Source organism: Myiozetetes cayanensis, unplaced genomic scaffold, assembly GCF_022539395.1.
Source record: "Myiozetetes cayanensis isolate MyiCay16 unplaced genomic scaffold, myiCay2020 scf2-11, whole genome shotgun sequence".
Lineage (NCBI taxonomy): Eukaryota > Metazoa > Chordata > Aves > Passeriformes > Tyrannidae > Myiozetetes > Myiozetetes cayanensis.
Window position 1 is genome coordinate 76,596,551 of NW_026087411.1, and position 18,135 is coordinate 76,614,685.

At 40.4% G+C, this 18,135-nt stretch overlaps 1 protein-coding gene across 6 annotated transcripts in view; it reads left to right on the forward strand.

The window, feature by feature from the left end:
* Nucleotides 1-318: 318 nt before the first annotated feature.
* Nucleotides 319-18,135, forward strand: part of EPHA7 (EPH receptor A7) — a 195,701-nt gene continuing 177,884 nt past the window's right edge. For 4 of the 6 annotated variants that reach the window (XM_050316513.1, XM_050316508.1, XM_050316512.1 and 1 more), the window contains exons 1-3: nucleotides 408-662; nucleotides 4,582-4,646; nucleotides 8,855-9,524. In XM_050316513.1, the coding sequence (XP_050172470.1) occupies nucleotides 566-662; nucleotides 4,582-4,646; nucleotides 8,855-9,524 (832 nt within the window). In that variant the 5' untranslated portion in view covers nucleotides 408-565. Of the gene's footprint in view, nucleotides 663-4,581; nucleotides 4,647-8,854; nucleotides 9,525-18,135 lie in introns of all 6 variants that reach the window. The other 2 variants (XM_050316510.1, XM_050316511.1) reach the window with 1 other exon arrangement.

Consider the following 18,135-nt stretch of genomic DNA (forward strand, 5'->3'; position numbering starts at 1 on the left):
CGGGGCAAGCCCCGGAGCCCCCCGCGCTGGGCGCCGCTCCCGGCGCAGCCGCTCCGTCCCGGCCCCGCGCCCCGCGCGCTGCCCGCGGCTCCGGCACCCGCGGACACCCGACACCGCCGCGCGCTCATTGGCCGGCGCCGCCGGCCCCGCCCCCCGACCGCGACCACTCAGGTGCCGCCTCGGCCCGGCGGGCGCCGAGAGCCGCTGCTGTTTGGCCGGCGCGGGCTGTCAGTCACGCTGAGGGACGGGCCGCGCGGCCGCCGCGGTCCCGCCCCCTCGCCTTCATTGATATTATCGGCGCGCGGCGCGGGCGGGCGCGCTGCAGTCGGGGCTGGCGGGCGGCCGGCCCGGAGCGGGAGCGGGGCAGCGGTGCGGGGGCGGCGGAGAGGGAGGAGGAGGCGGAGGAGGCGGCGACAAAAGAGAAAGGCAGCCTGGAGGGAGGGAGCGCCGAGCTACAGACTAGCACAGCAAATTCTCCACCGTCCTCTAGCACCCACGAAGCGGCGGCAGTGGCAGTGTCTAGAAATACAGAGCTAGAAATATAAAATCATCCCGCTCCTGCACCATGGCTTTCCAAAGTAGGCTCCCTTCTTGGATTATTTTGTGCTCCGTCTGGCTGTTCCGCTTTGCACACACGGGGGAGGCACAGGCTGCAAAAGAAGGTAAGGTGATGCGGAAAACAAAAGTTTGGGTTTATTTATTGCTTTTGCCCACGAAGTCCGTGTGGTGGCTCAGCGCGGGACCTGCCTGCCCCTGCCAGCTGCTTGTCAGCCCCCATTAAAGGAAAAAAAATAGACAAAAAAAAAAGACTTTTTTTTTTAGTTGAGATAGGATGGAGGAAAGACCTAGGCATTCACTGGTGGGGATGTGCGTGTGCATGTGTGAGAGACCAGGACAACTGCCTTTGCTCCCAGGAATGAGGCTTGGGAGGCATTCACACGTGATGAAACGGCATGGGGCTGGGGAGAGACCTCGGCCCGGGGATTTGTGCAGGGGTGCCTCGCTGTCCCCTTCCAGCCCTCCTTCTCCCCATAGAGGTAGGTGCAGGGAGGGCGGGTTACCTCGCTGCTCCTCGGGCAGGGGCCGAGGGCCGAGTTTTAGGGCTTGGGACGTCTCGTGGAAGGCAAGGCTCGGCACGGGGCTTCAGGCTGCGGGTCAGCTCCCCACCGCTACCGCCCGGGGGCCCGCAGCGCTCCGGCCCCGTGGGGCCGGTCATAAACCACGGGAAGGAGCATCAGAGGCAGTTTCGCACTTCCCGGCCATGCAAGCTGGGCATGTATTTAGAGGGTACATACGGCCTGGCATCGTGTGCCTTGCAACGTTTGTGCTTTCCCCCGGCATCTCTGGAGAGAGAGAGGGAGAGAGGTTAAGGGATGGACGTTTTACACCGTCTGAGGATCACAGCGGGGCTTCCCGGTTTCCATCGGTCCAACACTGGTATCTATGTAAGGCGAACCCCGGACACTGGGTTCCCCCTCGCACAGAGACAAACCAGGCAGTTTTTCAGACTTATGGAGGTGTTTAAAATCAGTTCACAAAGTCCATCTGGGATTTTGTTTTCTCACGCTGAGAAAATCCGAAATGATTTAAAGGAGCGCTCTGCTCCCGTTTGACAGCCGAAGGTCCGTCTCCATCTTCGGGAGAGCGAGGGGGGACACACACGACACGACATGACAGGGAAGGGGGAGTCAGGTCTTTTTCGGTGCCTCTGCATATGCATACGTTTGTGTTCTCCCCCAATTCCCCCCCTTCAGCTAGATGCGTCAATATTTTTCATCAAGCCGCTGGCATGCAGTAAAATATCATTTTGAGCTTGTAACTGGAGCTTAAAAAAATGCCTCAATTAAAATGTCCTCTGCCCTTAAGAGAAGAAGTCGATGGCGAGGAATAGAAGGGCGAGCCTTTCCCTAGCAGCATTTCGAAAGTTTATTTAAAGGGGCTGTAAAGCACAGAGACCCTCACACGGAGAATATTAACGCGTGGCCGTGGGGTAGGGAGCGGGAGAAGGGCCGGACAGACGGACAGGGAGGAAGCTGGAGAGACTGTGGCTGTCTGTCCCACTCTGCCCTGCGGATTGCTCCGTGATCGGGGCTGCGCCGGTGCTCCCCGGCGCTAGTCTGCCCCGTTTTTAATCATACGTGTATGGATGGATATGTAGGCATCTATACCTAAGAGTGTGGGTGTATAATGACTGTACGTTCAGAGAAAATCACCTAGCCAAAGGAGGGTCAGGAGGGGGCGAGCGGCAGACAGGGATTGATAGCGGCTACCTGCTGCAAGCGCAGAAAACTCCCACGGAAGAAAGAGAGAGCTTTTTTTTCAAAGAAGAAGGAGAAGAAAAAAAGTAACTTTGCAGCTTCACCGCCAGCCCCGCCAAAGGGCCGGTGGAGGCAGCAGCCCCGCGCGTTTACCCACCGCTCCCCGCTGGGTACCGAAGAGGGATGAGGGGGTGAAGCACCGAAAAGTTTTGCGAGTTTCCTTTCTGTAGCTAAATATAAGCCGCTGGAGAGGAGCGGGGCAGGGTCCGTCTAGCTCTCTAAGCGAGGGAGTGACCGCGTTACCTGCGGAGTCCTCTTCCCCTGGCCGAGACTCTCGGGGCGAGCGCAGGCACGGGGGCACTGCAGCCCGCTCCCCCTGGGAAGACCGGGGTGGGGAGGTGGTGGTGGTGGTGTTGTGTATCCGAGAGCTCGGGGCTCCGTGCCGGGTCCGCCGTCCCGGGCGCTTCCTCCCCGAAGGCAGTGGCTGCCCGGGGTGTGGCGGGGGCGGCCGCGGTATCGGCGCTCCGCTGCGGCTCAGCCCCTCTCCTCGGCCCGGGGGCGCGGCCGCCCGAGCGCAGCCCCGCGCAGCTCCCGGAGCGCGGTTGCGGGGCCCCCGGAGCCCGTTCCCGCGGCCGCGCCCCCGCGCTTCGCCCGCTGCCTCCCGTCGCTCTCGGCCCGCAGCTCCCCCGCGGGGGGCACTGCGCCGGGGGTCCCGGTGTGCTCCGTTCACGGGAGGCTGCGGACACCGTCCCCCCGCATCGCTTCCCCGCGCTGCAGAACGAGCCATGACTGCCACAGGGCTCCCGGGGCAGGGAGCGGGGCAGCAGCCGCTGGCCTGGAGAGCTCTCCCCCGGTAACTTTGGGTGCCGGAAGGAACGCCACGATTCCTTTGCAAGGAGTGTTTGCAGAGCAGGGGTTTGTGTGCATTTGGTTTCTTTTTTTTTTTTTTTTTATTTTCTTCTTGTCTTTTCTTTCTGAGATGTACCCATCCGTTGCTACGTGATGGAGAATTACTGCCAAATAAAAAGTATAATGAATTGCAGCCATGGGTTGTGCTGGTGCTGAAATGGTTAAATTTTTCATGGTGCCCTTTTTTTCAGGACGATTATAAATGTTCTTGTTTAACAAACCACCGCATACAGCATCTGCTTTACTATAGAAAGTGTTACAAAATAAAGCCCCTTGAATCCGAGCTTAATGAAATAAGCAGGTAATCCTTCTAGAGGGAGACTATGAAACTTCCTTAATGAGTAGTTCCACTTCATTACTGAAATACAGGCCTGGAAGGTACCGTTTTGTGTTCAGCTAACGTTCCATATATTACTGTATGAACCTTTAAATACCTTTTGTAGTCATCTCATCTTTTTACTAATTCATTGAAATTTTGTGTTCAATTATGCTAGGAGAAAGGGCCAAAAGACCTGACAAAAGTTGCTTCAAGTTACAGCCTTAAATCAAACATTTATATATCTGTCCTTAAATGTGTATGACGTTATAAATAGCACTATAGCTAAACATATATGGAATAGGTTCAAATTAGAAATGCTACCAAAGAGTTGGTTTATTAGGCTGTGATTAACCACTTTCAGAAGCGAGATTACATTTAGCTGGAAATAGTTGTGATGCAACAAGAACTGATGTCTTTCTGTATAGAAATGTCATGGGGGTATAATGGCATGAAGATTTTAATAAGCCACTATCATGAAGTGAATTAGTCTCTTTTTTGTGAATGCAAGGTGTGACGTAACTGCAGAGTCTTTTATTTTCTACATTCCTGGTTGTCATTTGTTTACCGAATTACTATTTCATCATCTAATGGAAGTATTTTTTACTTTGACACTCAAAAAAGATGATTGCTTTTTCAGTGTGACTCACAGTAAGGCACAGACCAGTCTTATCTAAATCAGTTTGAAAATGTTGAAATATTGGTGTATATTTGTTTGTTTTAAGCTGGTTGAAATAACCAGCATATGGGAAATGTCCTTCTTATGACAAAGGAGATGGAGAGAACATGCATCTTAATGACTGATTAGTAACACTTCAGAGCACTAAAAAAATCCCCACTTAGTTATAAGCAATGAAATTGTAAAGAATAATGTATATCTGCTTATATGTGGATGCCACATAATCTTTTAATCATCTACTTACAATCAAAGGCATAGTTGTGGTTGCAGATAATTTTTTAATAATATGAAGAAAAATATTAATTGTACAAAATTTGTATTCATTCTATCACTTTTTAAAATTCAGATTCTGTTCTTTAGTTTTATATTCTCACTTATATTCAATAAACTGTGGAATTTAATTTTTTTCCTTTTTTTAGTAATATTGCTGGACTCTAAAGCACAACAGACAGAGTTGGAATGGATTTCCTCTCCTCCCAATGGGGTAAGTACTCCAGGCAAGAACTAAGTTCCTAGAGACAAGTAATTACTGTAGCAGTTGAAACACCTGCTTTGAACTCGCTCTCCCTCATACCTTTCTCAGTAACCATACTGTTTATGGCTTCTTCATTTTTAGAATGAAATGTTGGTTACAGTGTACAAATGTACATGCTACTTAAAAGCAAGAGTCTCTTAAGAAACTCACCTAAATGTTCTTGGTACCCTTATGTTTTGTAGTGTACTCCTTTGTGCTGTACAAATGATTACACTACCTGTTTTTGATACAATATTTTATATAATTTTTCCTTCTTCCTTTAGAAACATCAGATTTGCTTCTGAGGGGAAACTTTCTAAAAATATGTTTTTCAGTTTCTGTAGAATGGGTGATCATAAATTTGTTTACGATGTTTTCTTTGCAATTGACTATCACAGATTGAAGAGCTCAAGAATAAAACCATGTATATTGCAGATGTGTTTGAAATGACATTCCAAACTTGAAACACCCCCAAGTCTTGAGGAGCCTCATATCTGGAACTAGGCACAAATTATGTGGTTAAGGCCACCTCTATCTTCTTTACAAATTAATATAAAAGCACTATATGAAATGCACCATTGTAAAATTCACCATTTTAAAAAATGTGATGTTTAGGAACATCAGTGTTATTGTCTTACTTATTATATATGCAAAGTTGAGAAATGCTGCTTTCAGTCTGAATTAAAAATTATGTCATAAAACCCCTTCTTCCTCCAGCCTTGAGGAAGAACCTGTTCAGAAAGATATAATGGGTGTATTGTCCTACCTTAGCTCAGTGCTACATTAGCTCAGTCTGACAAATCATAAATTATATGAACAGTTCTTACTCATGGAAGCAGTTTTGCTGAATCTATTGTGACTCCTTGCATGAGCAAGAATTTTGAGGATCAGTCCCTTAATCTTCAGCGTGTTAAAGCTGGAGCCAGAAGAGCGTGAAGTGTGAGTGGGGATATAAAAGTGTAACAAATCCTTTAAACAAGAAGAATGAAAATGTGAAAGTGTCTTTCTTTAAAAGCAAGATTGTAACATCAATACAAGTATAAACTGGAAACTAATCTAAGGACTTCAGAGAGAATGTAATGTGAGCTCAATGCATATGATGGCTAATAACCTCGGCATTAGCGTTTTGCACTGATTGAAGCCTCTACCAGAGCTGTTTGAAAGATTAGCTTGGTGGCAGTTATATTAGGCTAACGTGTAGATAATGAAAGACATGTCAACACATGTTACACATGTCAGCATATTGAATGATGAACGCAGAGTCAAATTCAACAGATAGTAAAAGGCAACTTTCAGAGGTGAAAGCCAATTTCAATCAGGAATTAAAAGTGAATCGAAACTTGTGGCTGGATTTGTATGCATGAAAATGTTCAGAAAAAGTTACCTGTAAATTACTGTAAAAGTACGATTTTAATAATGTAAATTTTAGTTATTGAATTTTTTATTGTGCAATAAAGACTTCATGGGAATACACACAGAAAATCTACTTGAGAAACTACTGCATCATCACAGTACATAATATGTCAGACAGACACTTGTTAAATGCCTCATTCAAGTGCAAATGCTACATTTAACATTGTTAAGATAACTAAGAAGTTAAAATGCCATAAATTGAAACCAATAAACCAGGACACATTCAAATGGAATTGCATGTGTATCACCATATTTTGCAGCTGGACAAAGAAAAGTTGAGTTTTCTTGCTGTAAAAGCTATGGTAGAATTGATTGCTATAAGAAGACTTTAATGAAGTTTGAGCTCATAGGTGACAGCATCCTAAAGTACTAATGTATTTATTTTTTTTCTCTGCAGAAAAAAAATTAATGTATTAATGCTAAGGATACCAAAAAGTAGAACTTTTTGTGTGAATTTAGTTTTTTGTATTGTTTTCCTTGACTGTAGCATGAGAATCTCTCTGATACTAGCTAGTCTCATGTAGTGGGATCTTGACTCTGAGAGAACTCACTTGTGTTGTATTACTAAAAATAGATTAATTTTGTAAAATATATTTTGTTTGTTAGTTGTTTGTTTGTTTCAGTTTTTTTGGGTTTTTTTGAGGGGACAGGGGCTTTGTTTTGGTCAAGCACTCCACATCAAAATCTGAGGAAACGGATTCTGTTCTGGGGTGCATTAGAGTTACTTTCACTTCAAAGATACAGTACACTGTCTAACTGAATATCTCATTGCAGAATCTATCTTGGGAGGGAAGAATGCTTACACAAGATAAAAAATAAAATAAATAAAACCCCTAAACCAACCAACTCAAAGAAACCCCAAAGCAAATAGGACTACTTGATATGAAATGGAGACTATGAAAATCAGTACAGTTTTAGGCTTTATGCCTTTTACATCGTCTTAGTGGGATTTTTTTTGTTGTGGTTTTTTGTTTGGTGGTTTGTTTTTTTTTTTTTTTTTTTTGAGGGGGAGATATTTTTTATTATTGTGACACAGCCAAAATCCTGTCAGTCCAGGGTCCCTTTTTTATTTTTTCTTGTTTGTACTAGTCCTTACAAAGGTGGAAAAAATATTACTAATTCAGATCTAATAAATCTCTTATGAAAATAGACTTTCTTTTGTTCCATGTGCAGTCACTTGAGTTAACTTCATGAGCATCTAATAATGTATTTCAGTCATTTAATACCATATGCATATATAATTCCATATATACAAAATCTATATTAACTGTTGGTCCTTGAAATGTGCTTTGATATTTACAACTTCTGTGCATTTCAGCATCTGCAGCTGTGATATATTTTGTGGTGATAACTTCCAGCATCAAATCAGCCACATCTGCTTTTTCTTGGAACAGGCAACAACATTTAAATGATCTCATTTGCTGTCGAATAGGCTTGCAAAGTATTGTATACTATGTGACTCCTGGTCTGGTGAAACAGTGCCTTCCACACTTGTTTTGTTGCCTGTGTAAGGAATGTCAGTGGATGTTCCATCCTGCAGAGGTGCTGAGTATACTAGTCCCCACAAAGCACTTAAGCACATGCTTACCATTAAGCTCATAAGTACTTTTACTGATCTTAAGCATGAGCTTAAGTGCATTATTGACACAGGGCCAGAGGGCCAAGTGCCATACAGAGAAGTCATGGTTGCCTGTATCATGGGGTGAGGAAAGCTCACCCCCCTCCTCTAATTTACTACAGCTGTGTTTTCTGCAGTCAATTAAATGCTACCAGAAATGTGAAAAAAAGGTGAGAGACTGATATTGTTTTGGTTACACCTGGGCAGATCTGCCTGATTGATTTTAGTGGAAGGTTTGCCATTGCTGGAGATGCAAATTCCCACGCTACTATGGGCTGTTAAAGACTCCAGGGCTGTTACAGGCTTACTAGCTCGTTACACAGTTGGTAACCAAGAAAGGGAACATCAACAAGACCCAGGCTTTGAACCAGTGAACTTTCAGTCATGTGGGTTGTATGTAATCTCATAGTTTATTTGAATTTACAACTAAATGAAGTTTGCTCCTCTTAACGTGGGTGCAGCCACTGGACAGAATGTGAGATGAGAAGGAGCTGCCACTTACCTCTTTGGTTTTAAATAAACCAGAATGTGGCCTGAACAAAAAAGGGACAACCAAAATGTTTTCTTGCTTTCAGATTTTTAATTCTGTCATTTTCTCTTGCCTTCTCTCTATGCCACTTTAATCACAGAGTGAGAATCATCTGACTCACAAGTTTCAGGACTTGATCCCATGCTTTCTGTACAACTACGCTGAAAGTTTGACAAGTTTTATGTACTGTAACATTGGGCAGTTTCAGTTTATGAGACTTCACTGGTTTCAGGTTTCTTTGAAAGAGAAGCTGCCTCCCTCCTTTCAGTCTTTACTTACCCAAAACCATTGTGACCTTAACAAAATGTGTATGAGCCCAGTGTGTAATCAGAACCTGATATGCTAAACAGCCTTTTCTAAGGGTCCCCCTTTGCAACTCTGCCCGTGTTATGACAATGATTTTTAAAAGTTATTTATATGTGGAAAAGACATGGAGGCAGTGAGAGCCTACTGCTGCATTAATAGATATTTCTTCATTTAGGTGCTTAAGAGTATTTTTAAAAATAGCCTACTGTTAAAAGGGAGGAAGATGTGTTATATGAAGCTTTTTAAATACACAGTAGTTACATCTGGTGACATACTTCTTGTTACATTACTAACTGTTTGTTATCATTTTAGTGGGAAGAAATTAGTGGACTGGATGAAAACTACACTCCTATACGAACATACCAGGTATGCCAGGTGATGGAATCAAACCAAAACAACTGGCTTCGGACTAACTGGATTGCAAAAAGCAATGCACAAAGGATTTTTGTAGAACTGAAATTCACTCTGAGGGATTGTAACAGTCTTCCTGGAGTTCTGGGGACTTGTAAAGAAACTTTTAACTTGTATTATTATGAAACAGACTACGACACTGGCAGGAATATCCGAGAAAACCAATATGTAAAAATAGACACTATTGCAGCAGATGAAAGTTTTACCCAGGGTGATCTTGGGGAGAGAAAAATGAAACTTAACACAGAGGTGAGAGAAATTGGACCTTTGTCCAAAAAAGGATTCTATCTTGCGTTTCAGGATGTAGGGGCCTGCATTGCTTTGGTCTCTGTCAAAGTCTACTACAAGAAGTGCTGGTCCATCATTGAGAACTTAGCTATTTTTCCTGACACAGTGACTGGCTCAGAGTTTTCCTCTTTAGTAGAAGTGCGAGGAACTTGTGTCAGCAGTGCGGAGGAGGAGGCGGAGAACTCGCCGAAGATGCACTGTAGTGCGGAGGGAGAATGGTTAGTGCCTATTGGAAAATGTATCTGCAAAGCAGGATACCAGCAGAAAGGAGACACGTGTGAACGTAAGTAAACACACAACTTGCTCTAAATTATAGGTCATGTTCTACCAGCTTTTTTTATTTTTTCAGGAGAAATACACAATCAGCCTGCTTTTAAAGTTTTTGGATCCTCAATCTGCAAGGTTCACACTGTTTAATTTAAAGCAGTCAGCCAGTTCGATTATGGAAATCTGTGGTTGCATACTACATTTTCAAATTTAAACAAAAAAAGTTGAAGTTGTGTGAAGTATAACTATAGGTACAGGACTAACATTTTTAACTGGTTAAGGTATTGTTTCTTGTGCTTCTTCGTAAAGCTGAGCAAGTCATACCTATCACAGAACACTGTATTAATAACATCAGGTATGAGTAGGTAAATACTTTGTTCTTTCAGATGATCTAGGACGGAATTATAAGGAAACTAGTAAAGTAGTAAAATAGAATGGGGTGTGGTTAGTAATGGGAAGAATACACACACAATAAAAACTGAGAGAGTTTTGTGAAGTGTGTAAGAATTCAAACACAAGATAGATCTTTCAAACAGAATATTAAATTTTCAGGATAAAAATTGTGGTTTCCTTTCCACAATATGTTTTTGCATAAAACTAAACTTTCGGCTTACTATAGGATCATGGTGATTATTTTAAAGTACTAGCAAATCAGAAACTGCCAAGTTGTACTTTCTAATTTATACTAATTCAGTCAGCCGTGTTCTTAGAATGATATGTATCCTTAGCATTGCTGTCTCTGGGGCTGCAGCCATAAGACATTTCTGCTTAGCATGAGAGAGGATGTTTCATTGTCTTTGCTTAGAGTAAAAGTAAGAGAACAGGCAGTTTGTTTGAAGACAGGTATTTTCATGTACATTTAATACAAGGTCTATCATTTTTTTTTGTCAGATAGAACAAGGAGTTATATATCACCATATTGTAAGATAGGCAGACATTTGTTGTTGAGAAATGGTGTAAGTCAGAAACTGGAAAAAACCCCTCACAAATCTATGAAGAAGAGAAATGTACATAATGTCAAAACCAAAGCTGACAGCAGTCAGTGGGTCTGATGTGCCTTTATGAGGACTTCAAAATCTTTAGAGGATTAAGGACACCCTAAACCAAAGCAAACGAGTCTCCTTATTAATAATTTTTCCTCAGGAAAAAAGTACTATTGTGCTGTTGACGAGTTTTTATGAGGAAATTCAGTACAAGGTGAAGTGAGTGGAGTTGATCTGAGACTTTCATAGCCCCACACAAATCTTTCATTGTTCTGTTGGGAAGGGATGAGGTCTTATGCACTGCAGAAGGTGATCTCATTAGGAGTAATTGTAATGTAAAAAGCTGCCTGGACATAATCATTCAGTAGACGGTATTAAAGATCTGTTAAAAATATTAACTGCTGTGTCCCATAGAAGTTTGTTTTGAGGTTTTTGGATATTTTCTTCTGAGAGACTGATTTCTTTCCTTTTCTTAGTTAACTTGTTCTTGGTTACAGACCTTGTTATGGTTGATGTAATAATATACTAATGTTATTACACTTTCAATAAAGGAGAGAAAGTATCCAAAAAAGAAACCACTGTATGTTGGGAAGTAGGTGGGGGGCAGGAGCTGAGTAAGCATGGCATAGATGGATAGAGAAGAAATTGATGTTTGATAACTGGAATTCAGGTAACCTGTTTATTAAACAGGCTTCTTAATTTCTATCCATGCTGATGTTGTCAAAAGAATTAAATGATAACTTGTACTTGAGCATAGTAGCGTGCTCATTTGCAAGAACACTTCCCATTTTTGGCTTGCTTCCAAAGCAATCGCTAAGAGAACACGCTCCTCTGGAAACAGTCCAGAGAATCATTTATGGTATTTTTCCTCTTTTCTTTCAGTGATTCTGTTAAGAGTTTCAAAACAAACTCTGGCCCCATATTGAGGCAAGCTAATGTGTTTGAGAGGGAAAAGGTGGTAGGCAGGTACTTGTCGAGAGTGCACTGAGCTGGCAGCTCAGAGTCAGAATGGTCTGGGTGACTGTGGTTCGCAGTTATTGCTGTCTGTGTGCCATGTCTGTGCTCGAGGATGTTATTAAGTATGATTAACTATGTAGTGACCGATAATACAGCTGGCACACTGATACAGTGTCTGGTTTTTGTGACAGATATTGAGAGAAACTTATCTGAACATTGACACTCATGCAGCTGGCTATCTGTTACTGTCGAGCTGTGTAACAGATCAAGCAGAAGAAGGAAGCTGGTAAGTGCTTCCTTAACCCAGAGCCTTTGCAGCCCTATCTGAAGGCTCACTTCTGCAAATACTTTGTACCTGGCATGCTGCATGACTTCTTTGGGACTGCTCAGGGCAGAGAGCATTGTGCTCCTTCAGGATGGGCATAAGTTTGATTCTTCTCTCACACTTGCTAAAGCTCAGCTGAATTAACTTAACACAATAGGATCGTCTTTTAAAGATACAGAACAATACCTTATCTGGCTGCGTTGTAGCAAAGGTAGGAGTAGATGGCCACACTGTAGTTCCAAATAGCTCTTCAGTCTGTAACTCCGTGGGGATTTTAATCTGTGTTATGCTAGCTTGATTGGCTGACTGTGATTGAATAATGTGTTCCTTTTGCATACAGCTCTTCTCCTGTGTGTGAAATTTATAGAGTTCAGTTACTGAAACAATTGAATTTCGATTTAAACACAACTCTGTACTGGATGGGTTGCCAGAAATTTTTTTTGTTTTAAGAATGTAAGTAACTGGTATTGCTGGGAAGGATAAAGAAGAAAACAATCGTGAGTGGTGAAACATATAACCTGGAAAATGATATCCCATGTGTTTCTTTTTCATTGCTCAATCTTTCAAACTGATTTTTTTTTTTTTTTGTATGTATACTGATTACTTCTCACTATAGGAGTGCCAAAGAATCCTGGCCACCTCAGTGGTCTATTGTGATAACGCTTATACATGAGAGACAAATTTCAGATATATACAATACTCACAAATGTAATTTAAAGCAGTCTTAAACTTGCATGAAACAAACATGAGAAAACTAGGGGAGTCTCTGAACTTTCAGTTGCATATTCTTTTGCTTATGTTCAAGGACCCTGTTTCCTCAGTGTTGGTCTTATGCCTGCTGGTATGTGGCGCTAGGCTTAGGTATGAAAGTCGTACATTTTAAAGGATTCTCTTGAAGAGTACGTAGAAAAGGTACCCGGAAGGTACTTAGACATAATCAGTTCTTTCAACACTATGTATTGCATCTGTTCTGGAAAAAAACCCCAACCACAAAACCCCAATTGATTTCTCAGTAACTGTAGTGGATTCTTAATACATCTAACTTGGACTTTTTCTCACAGTGGAGTTCAGTTGATATGTTATGTGTGTAAGGAGTACACTGCAATCAGTGATTGGTATTTGAAGGAGAAAATAATTCTGTGAGAGCTTCTGGTATAATGTATTTTCCATCTGTTTCATGTTAGTTGGGGGTGGAGAGGGAGACAATTAATTTTATTCAATCAGAGCAGTAGAGTGATATTTCAGAAGGTGGGAAGCTTCTCTTAATATTACTGAACTGAGAAATTACATAGATGATTGGGCACCAAGTCCAAAAATTCAAATTCCTAGGGGGAGCCAAATGGATGCATTTTACTGTTAAACATATTATAATAGCGTATGCATTAACAGTTGTTTTATTGGCCTCCAAATGAGGAGGGGATTACAGCTATTTGCACATTTTGTCTTGGTGAGTAAAAAGGGAGCTGCAGGCTTTTCTTTCCAGACTTTGTCAAGTGCTGTACACTGTGCCAGACACCAAACTGCATCTGTTCCTTTTCTTTTTTCTTCTTGGGACAAACTTTTTATCTCTTTACTTTGTGAGATATTACTTGATAACAGATCCAGAAATTGAATTTGCCTTATGTGCAGCATATATTCGTGGTAAAGTATGTGTGGTTATGTTTGTTTTTTTTTTTCTTGTGTGTTTTGGTTTTTATGCTACTCTGTTTAGGGGGAGAATGGGAATAAGATATCATTAAAAAAACGTTACCATGCTTCCAAAAAGCCCAAGTTGCACATATGGTGAATTGTGTGTAGAGTTTAGCTCAAGCAGTGTGTCACAAAAGCTGTGGGTGACCTGCAGCTTGAGTAACCTATGCTGACATTCCTGCATTTTCAATTTGAAAATTTTTTGCTTTATGAATTCAGGGAGAAATGAGAGAAAACTTTTCAATGGCATTTATATAATCAAGACTCTAAATGTTTCCGTTTTTGAAGAAGAGTTACCTTTCTTCCATTTGCCTCCAAAATTACTCTAGGGAAGAGAATGTAATTAGTCTTAGCAAATTGAACCAGAACAGAGAATTGAGGAACTCTGAGTCTTGGCATTTTCAGAAGCCAGTAGAAGTTCAACAGGAGAGCATCTACCTCCTTCCCTTTTTATTCCCTAACATATTAAATACTTTTTCTGCCCCTTTTAAAAGAACAGTCAATGGTATTTCATATCAGGTCAAAGAAACAGCTGAATATGAACTTTTTAATTAAAAAAAAAAAAAAGTAAATATATTTCCAAAGAATCCTAGTAGGCTTCAGAAAAATATACTAAATACTTCCGAGGTAAAAGTAAGACCTAGCTAGATGGTCAAAAATACTGAAGGTGTTTCTACTATGAAATGCAGAGCTGTGATTTCTGCTTCCAGCCTACTTTGGAGTTTCTAGAAAGTTTAATGTCTTTGCTCTCATTCACCCTGGATTCTTCTGACTGTCCTTCTTGTCAGAGATATGGTAGAAAAATATATTTTCTTGCTATATCTTTTTTCCCAAACAGTTAATGCTCATAAAGACGATGATTTTCACAATTTATCAGTCTACTTAAGTAATTTGGGTTTCTTTGATCACTTTGTTCATATCCTTCAGCTTTTTAGATGTGTAAGCATAAAGAATAGAAGGGGAGAAGAGCTACATCCGCTGTTAGTCGTGTCCTCTTTTAAGAGTGTTTCCAAGTGAAGTAAAATGAGGCCTGTGATCTCAGTGATCAGGGCTGACCATCACCTGAAGAAAATGAGAGACTTCATGCTTCATAACATTTGCTTCAAGTCTCCTCTGCATTGTCTTTTGGCCCCAAGCTACAATTTTTTTTTTTTTTTGGAAGTGTCTGAATTAGTTTGATTAGGATGATTATTGGCCGTCATAGTTTTGGTGATACAGCATCTGCTCTCAAGTGTAACATGAAGACATGTGAGAAGTAAAGTGATCAGAAGTTGAAGTGATCAAGTGATGAAGGCAGTCCAAACCACCACTTCACATCATTAGTAACGCCATCAGAGTGATCCGTAAAATGAATTAACTGCAGAGCTACTGACGACAAGTTTATTTCCCAATAAACTAGTTGTTTTGTTGCAGAAGAGCTGAAAAGTGAAATAGCACACACAGGTGGGCAATCAGGAGCCCAGATCCTAGAAGTGAAATTGTTGGATGGAGTTGAATGTAGAGCTCTTTCCCTCTCCAGCCTCTCTTCTCCACCCCCTTCCTGCCTGCCCCTCTGTTCTTCTTCCCAGATTCTTCTGTCTCCAGGAATTAATTTTATATTTGCATTTTGCTAGAGATTAGATGAATCTCAGTTTCTTAAACTAAATTTGTTGCATGGTTGTTGTTTGGTGTTTTTTTGGTAAGATTCACTGCTGTGCCCAGATTTTGAAATCAAAACAAAACCAGCAACGAAATCTAACAGAGTCTTAGTAACTTCTCCTTTAGTTACAGAGAGGCACTAAAACTGTCTGTTTTACAGGTCTGGGATGTCACTGCTGAATTAGCTATGGTTGCTCAACAGCTGGGCCGTTAACTCCTTAGCCATAAAGTCTATTTCCTGTTTGTTCTAAATGAAGCTTTAGCTGCTATTTAGAAGTGAAATCTCATCCTGTCAAGTCTGTTACCCAAAACCATGCATCTTGCTTCTGAAACAAACTTTCCTGCCCAGAAGTCTTTTGTGAAAGGTGTGATAGATATCTGATAGCTTTGTTACCACTTTCCAAGTATAAAAAAAAAATCCTAGATGGAAAAGAAACTTCTTGTGTGGAAATTTAGCGGGTTTTTTTGTTGTTGTTTTGGTGTGGGGTTTTTATTTGTTTGTTTTTTTTTGTTGTTGTTTTGGTGATGTGGTGTTTTTTTTTTTTTTTTGGTTTTAGCACAGGATTTCTGTTAACTTCTCAGAATTAGGCCACTAAAAATAAGTCGAAGTATTCTTTGATTTCTGAGTACAAATGGAAAAAGTGACACATATAAGCCCTGCTAAGGGGATCGCAAGTGTCGTGCATTCCATTGATACGACTTCACTTTTTAAGAAAAAACAAAACCCATCCACAAAACAAGATTTCTGGGACTGAAAAAGGAGAGTTGTAGGTTACAGAGAAACTGAAAGTGGGGATCTTTTAATAGAAGAACTGATCACAGAAAAAACATAGTAATATCTGTTTACCTAATCTACTTTACGTATCTGTAAATCATTATTATCTAGATACTGAAATGCTGTTGAAACTTGTTCAAGAAAACTGTGGTTCAAAGAATAAATTTTTCTCTGAAAATAAGGAGCCTTAAGTGAAGGAGTGAAGTTGAGGTTCTCATTTGCAAAGTGGGACAACTGTAAGGAGAAATTTATGTTTGGTACTGAAGCTGAAAAAATCTCCAGAAAATTATGCAGGCAAAATGTTTGCTTAACTAGATTAGCTTTCGAATTTTGATGCATCCCAAGCTTCCTCTGTTATTGTTAAAATATTTGCTCCCCACCAACAGTTCCTATATATTAACAGTATTAAATCTTTAAGAATATCTGTCTGTTTTTACTTGGGAAATTGTGGAGATAGTTTTAATGTTGGCTTTCATTTAATATCATACTTATTATTACTTGAACTATAGAGTAAAAATTAATTATTGTTTCTTGATTTATAAGCATTAAATCCTGGTGTTTTCCTTATGCTGTGCAAAATATGTCTACGATGAAAATTTAGTTATTAAAAACAGTAAGTTGTACCAGTTTATTGTGGATTAAAACTTTTTAGATTGGAAACAAATAAAACATTTCCAAATTAATATCTGCAAAGACAAAGATGGATCTTTTGAAGTATACCCAATACATATACTTATTGAGTTGTTTTTTACCCCTCCTAAAATTCTATAGATACTACTTTGTTAATAAAAACTTAGGGCTGAAACCGAATTGAGAATAAAACAGTTTGTAGGAATTTCCTTCAAAGAATTAGAAAAGTATATTCAGAGAGCTTATTGAAAGCCAAGAACTTGACAGGAAAAAATGTAGATGTTTTCTACCATAATCCTTCATAGAACGTTTTGGCGTCAAACAGAACCAAAAAAAAGGCAGGTTCAGTCTTTAATTTGGCATTACCCACCTTTAATTTCATAAAAAGTATTCTCTTTTTAGAGGATGGTGTGTCTAATTTCTTCCATAACCTTCCATTATTGTGAAAACAGCAGCAATAGCAAGTGTATTTAAGACACTTCTATGAGAACTCTTCTCCTTACTTAGATAAGCTTTTATCCTTGTGCGCTTCCTAATCATTCTGCTGCCTATATATGTCACAGTGAGTTCTCTTGTCCCTAATATTGATGAAAAATATATGTGAAAGTGAATAGTGTCTGGTTAATGGTTCACAGCAAAAACTTTCTTTTCTGTTTTAATCTTGTGTTTTATTTCTTGCTCTCAGACATATCAGCAGTGTGTGCCTGGTGGCTCTGGTGAAATAATATTTTGGTTTATTTTTCCATTAATGACTGATTCTGGCTTCATAGAATCTCCTAAAAACACAACATGCCAACATACTGGAAAGGGACTGTTCGGTATTTAACGCTTTTTGCCTTATTTCTATTTCTCTTCATTAAGAAGAGATTTCTACTTAGGAAAAATTATGTCTTTGAATGTATGCATTTGGGGAAATTTTGATTAATAGTAACCTAATTTATAATTCAGAGTACCAAAGGCAACCAAGTATAAAACCTGTGTGCAGTAAGAATTGGGCTCAGTTATTATACTTCTAGAGTTCAGATTGTGTCAGCGTACCTGCATGGCTTTATTTAGGTGGGTGGCCCTGCTACCTGTCTTAAGGAGGATAAAGTTTCTCACATCTGTAACAAACATCAGCGTTTTTTACCCAATGTAATTTGATACTGTAACTTCTTAATTTTTATGGTTTGTGTTAGTTACGTGTGACTCTCTGCAAGATCTCCTGCAATAATAGTATCAAGCATTTTTCCAATAAAAGTCTAATTGACTGTAATTATTAGTATCTTCTGGTATCTTAACATTCCTCAAATATGTGCAATTGATGGGGAAAAAAGGATGTAAATGATTAGGAAATATAATTACTGTTATTATTTTGCAATGTGTTTAATGGACATATATGCAAAAGGTTATTTCTTGATGTACTTGTGAAATACACTAAGGCTTTTGAGAGGCTGTAGCAAGTCCAGAGCAGGTTGGCTGAAGATTTTTTTGTTTGTTTGTTTTGAACAAAAAATGTTCTGACAGTATGTATTAACATAAATAAATAGGCTGAAAAAGTGTAAAAATGGAGCTCTGGAGCTCCTGCTTTTCACTAAACAAGTTATATGACTGTTTTAAGAAAGAAATGTCTAATGCAGATAACTATGTA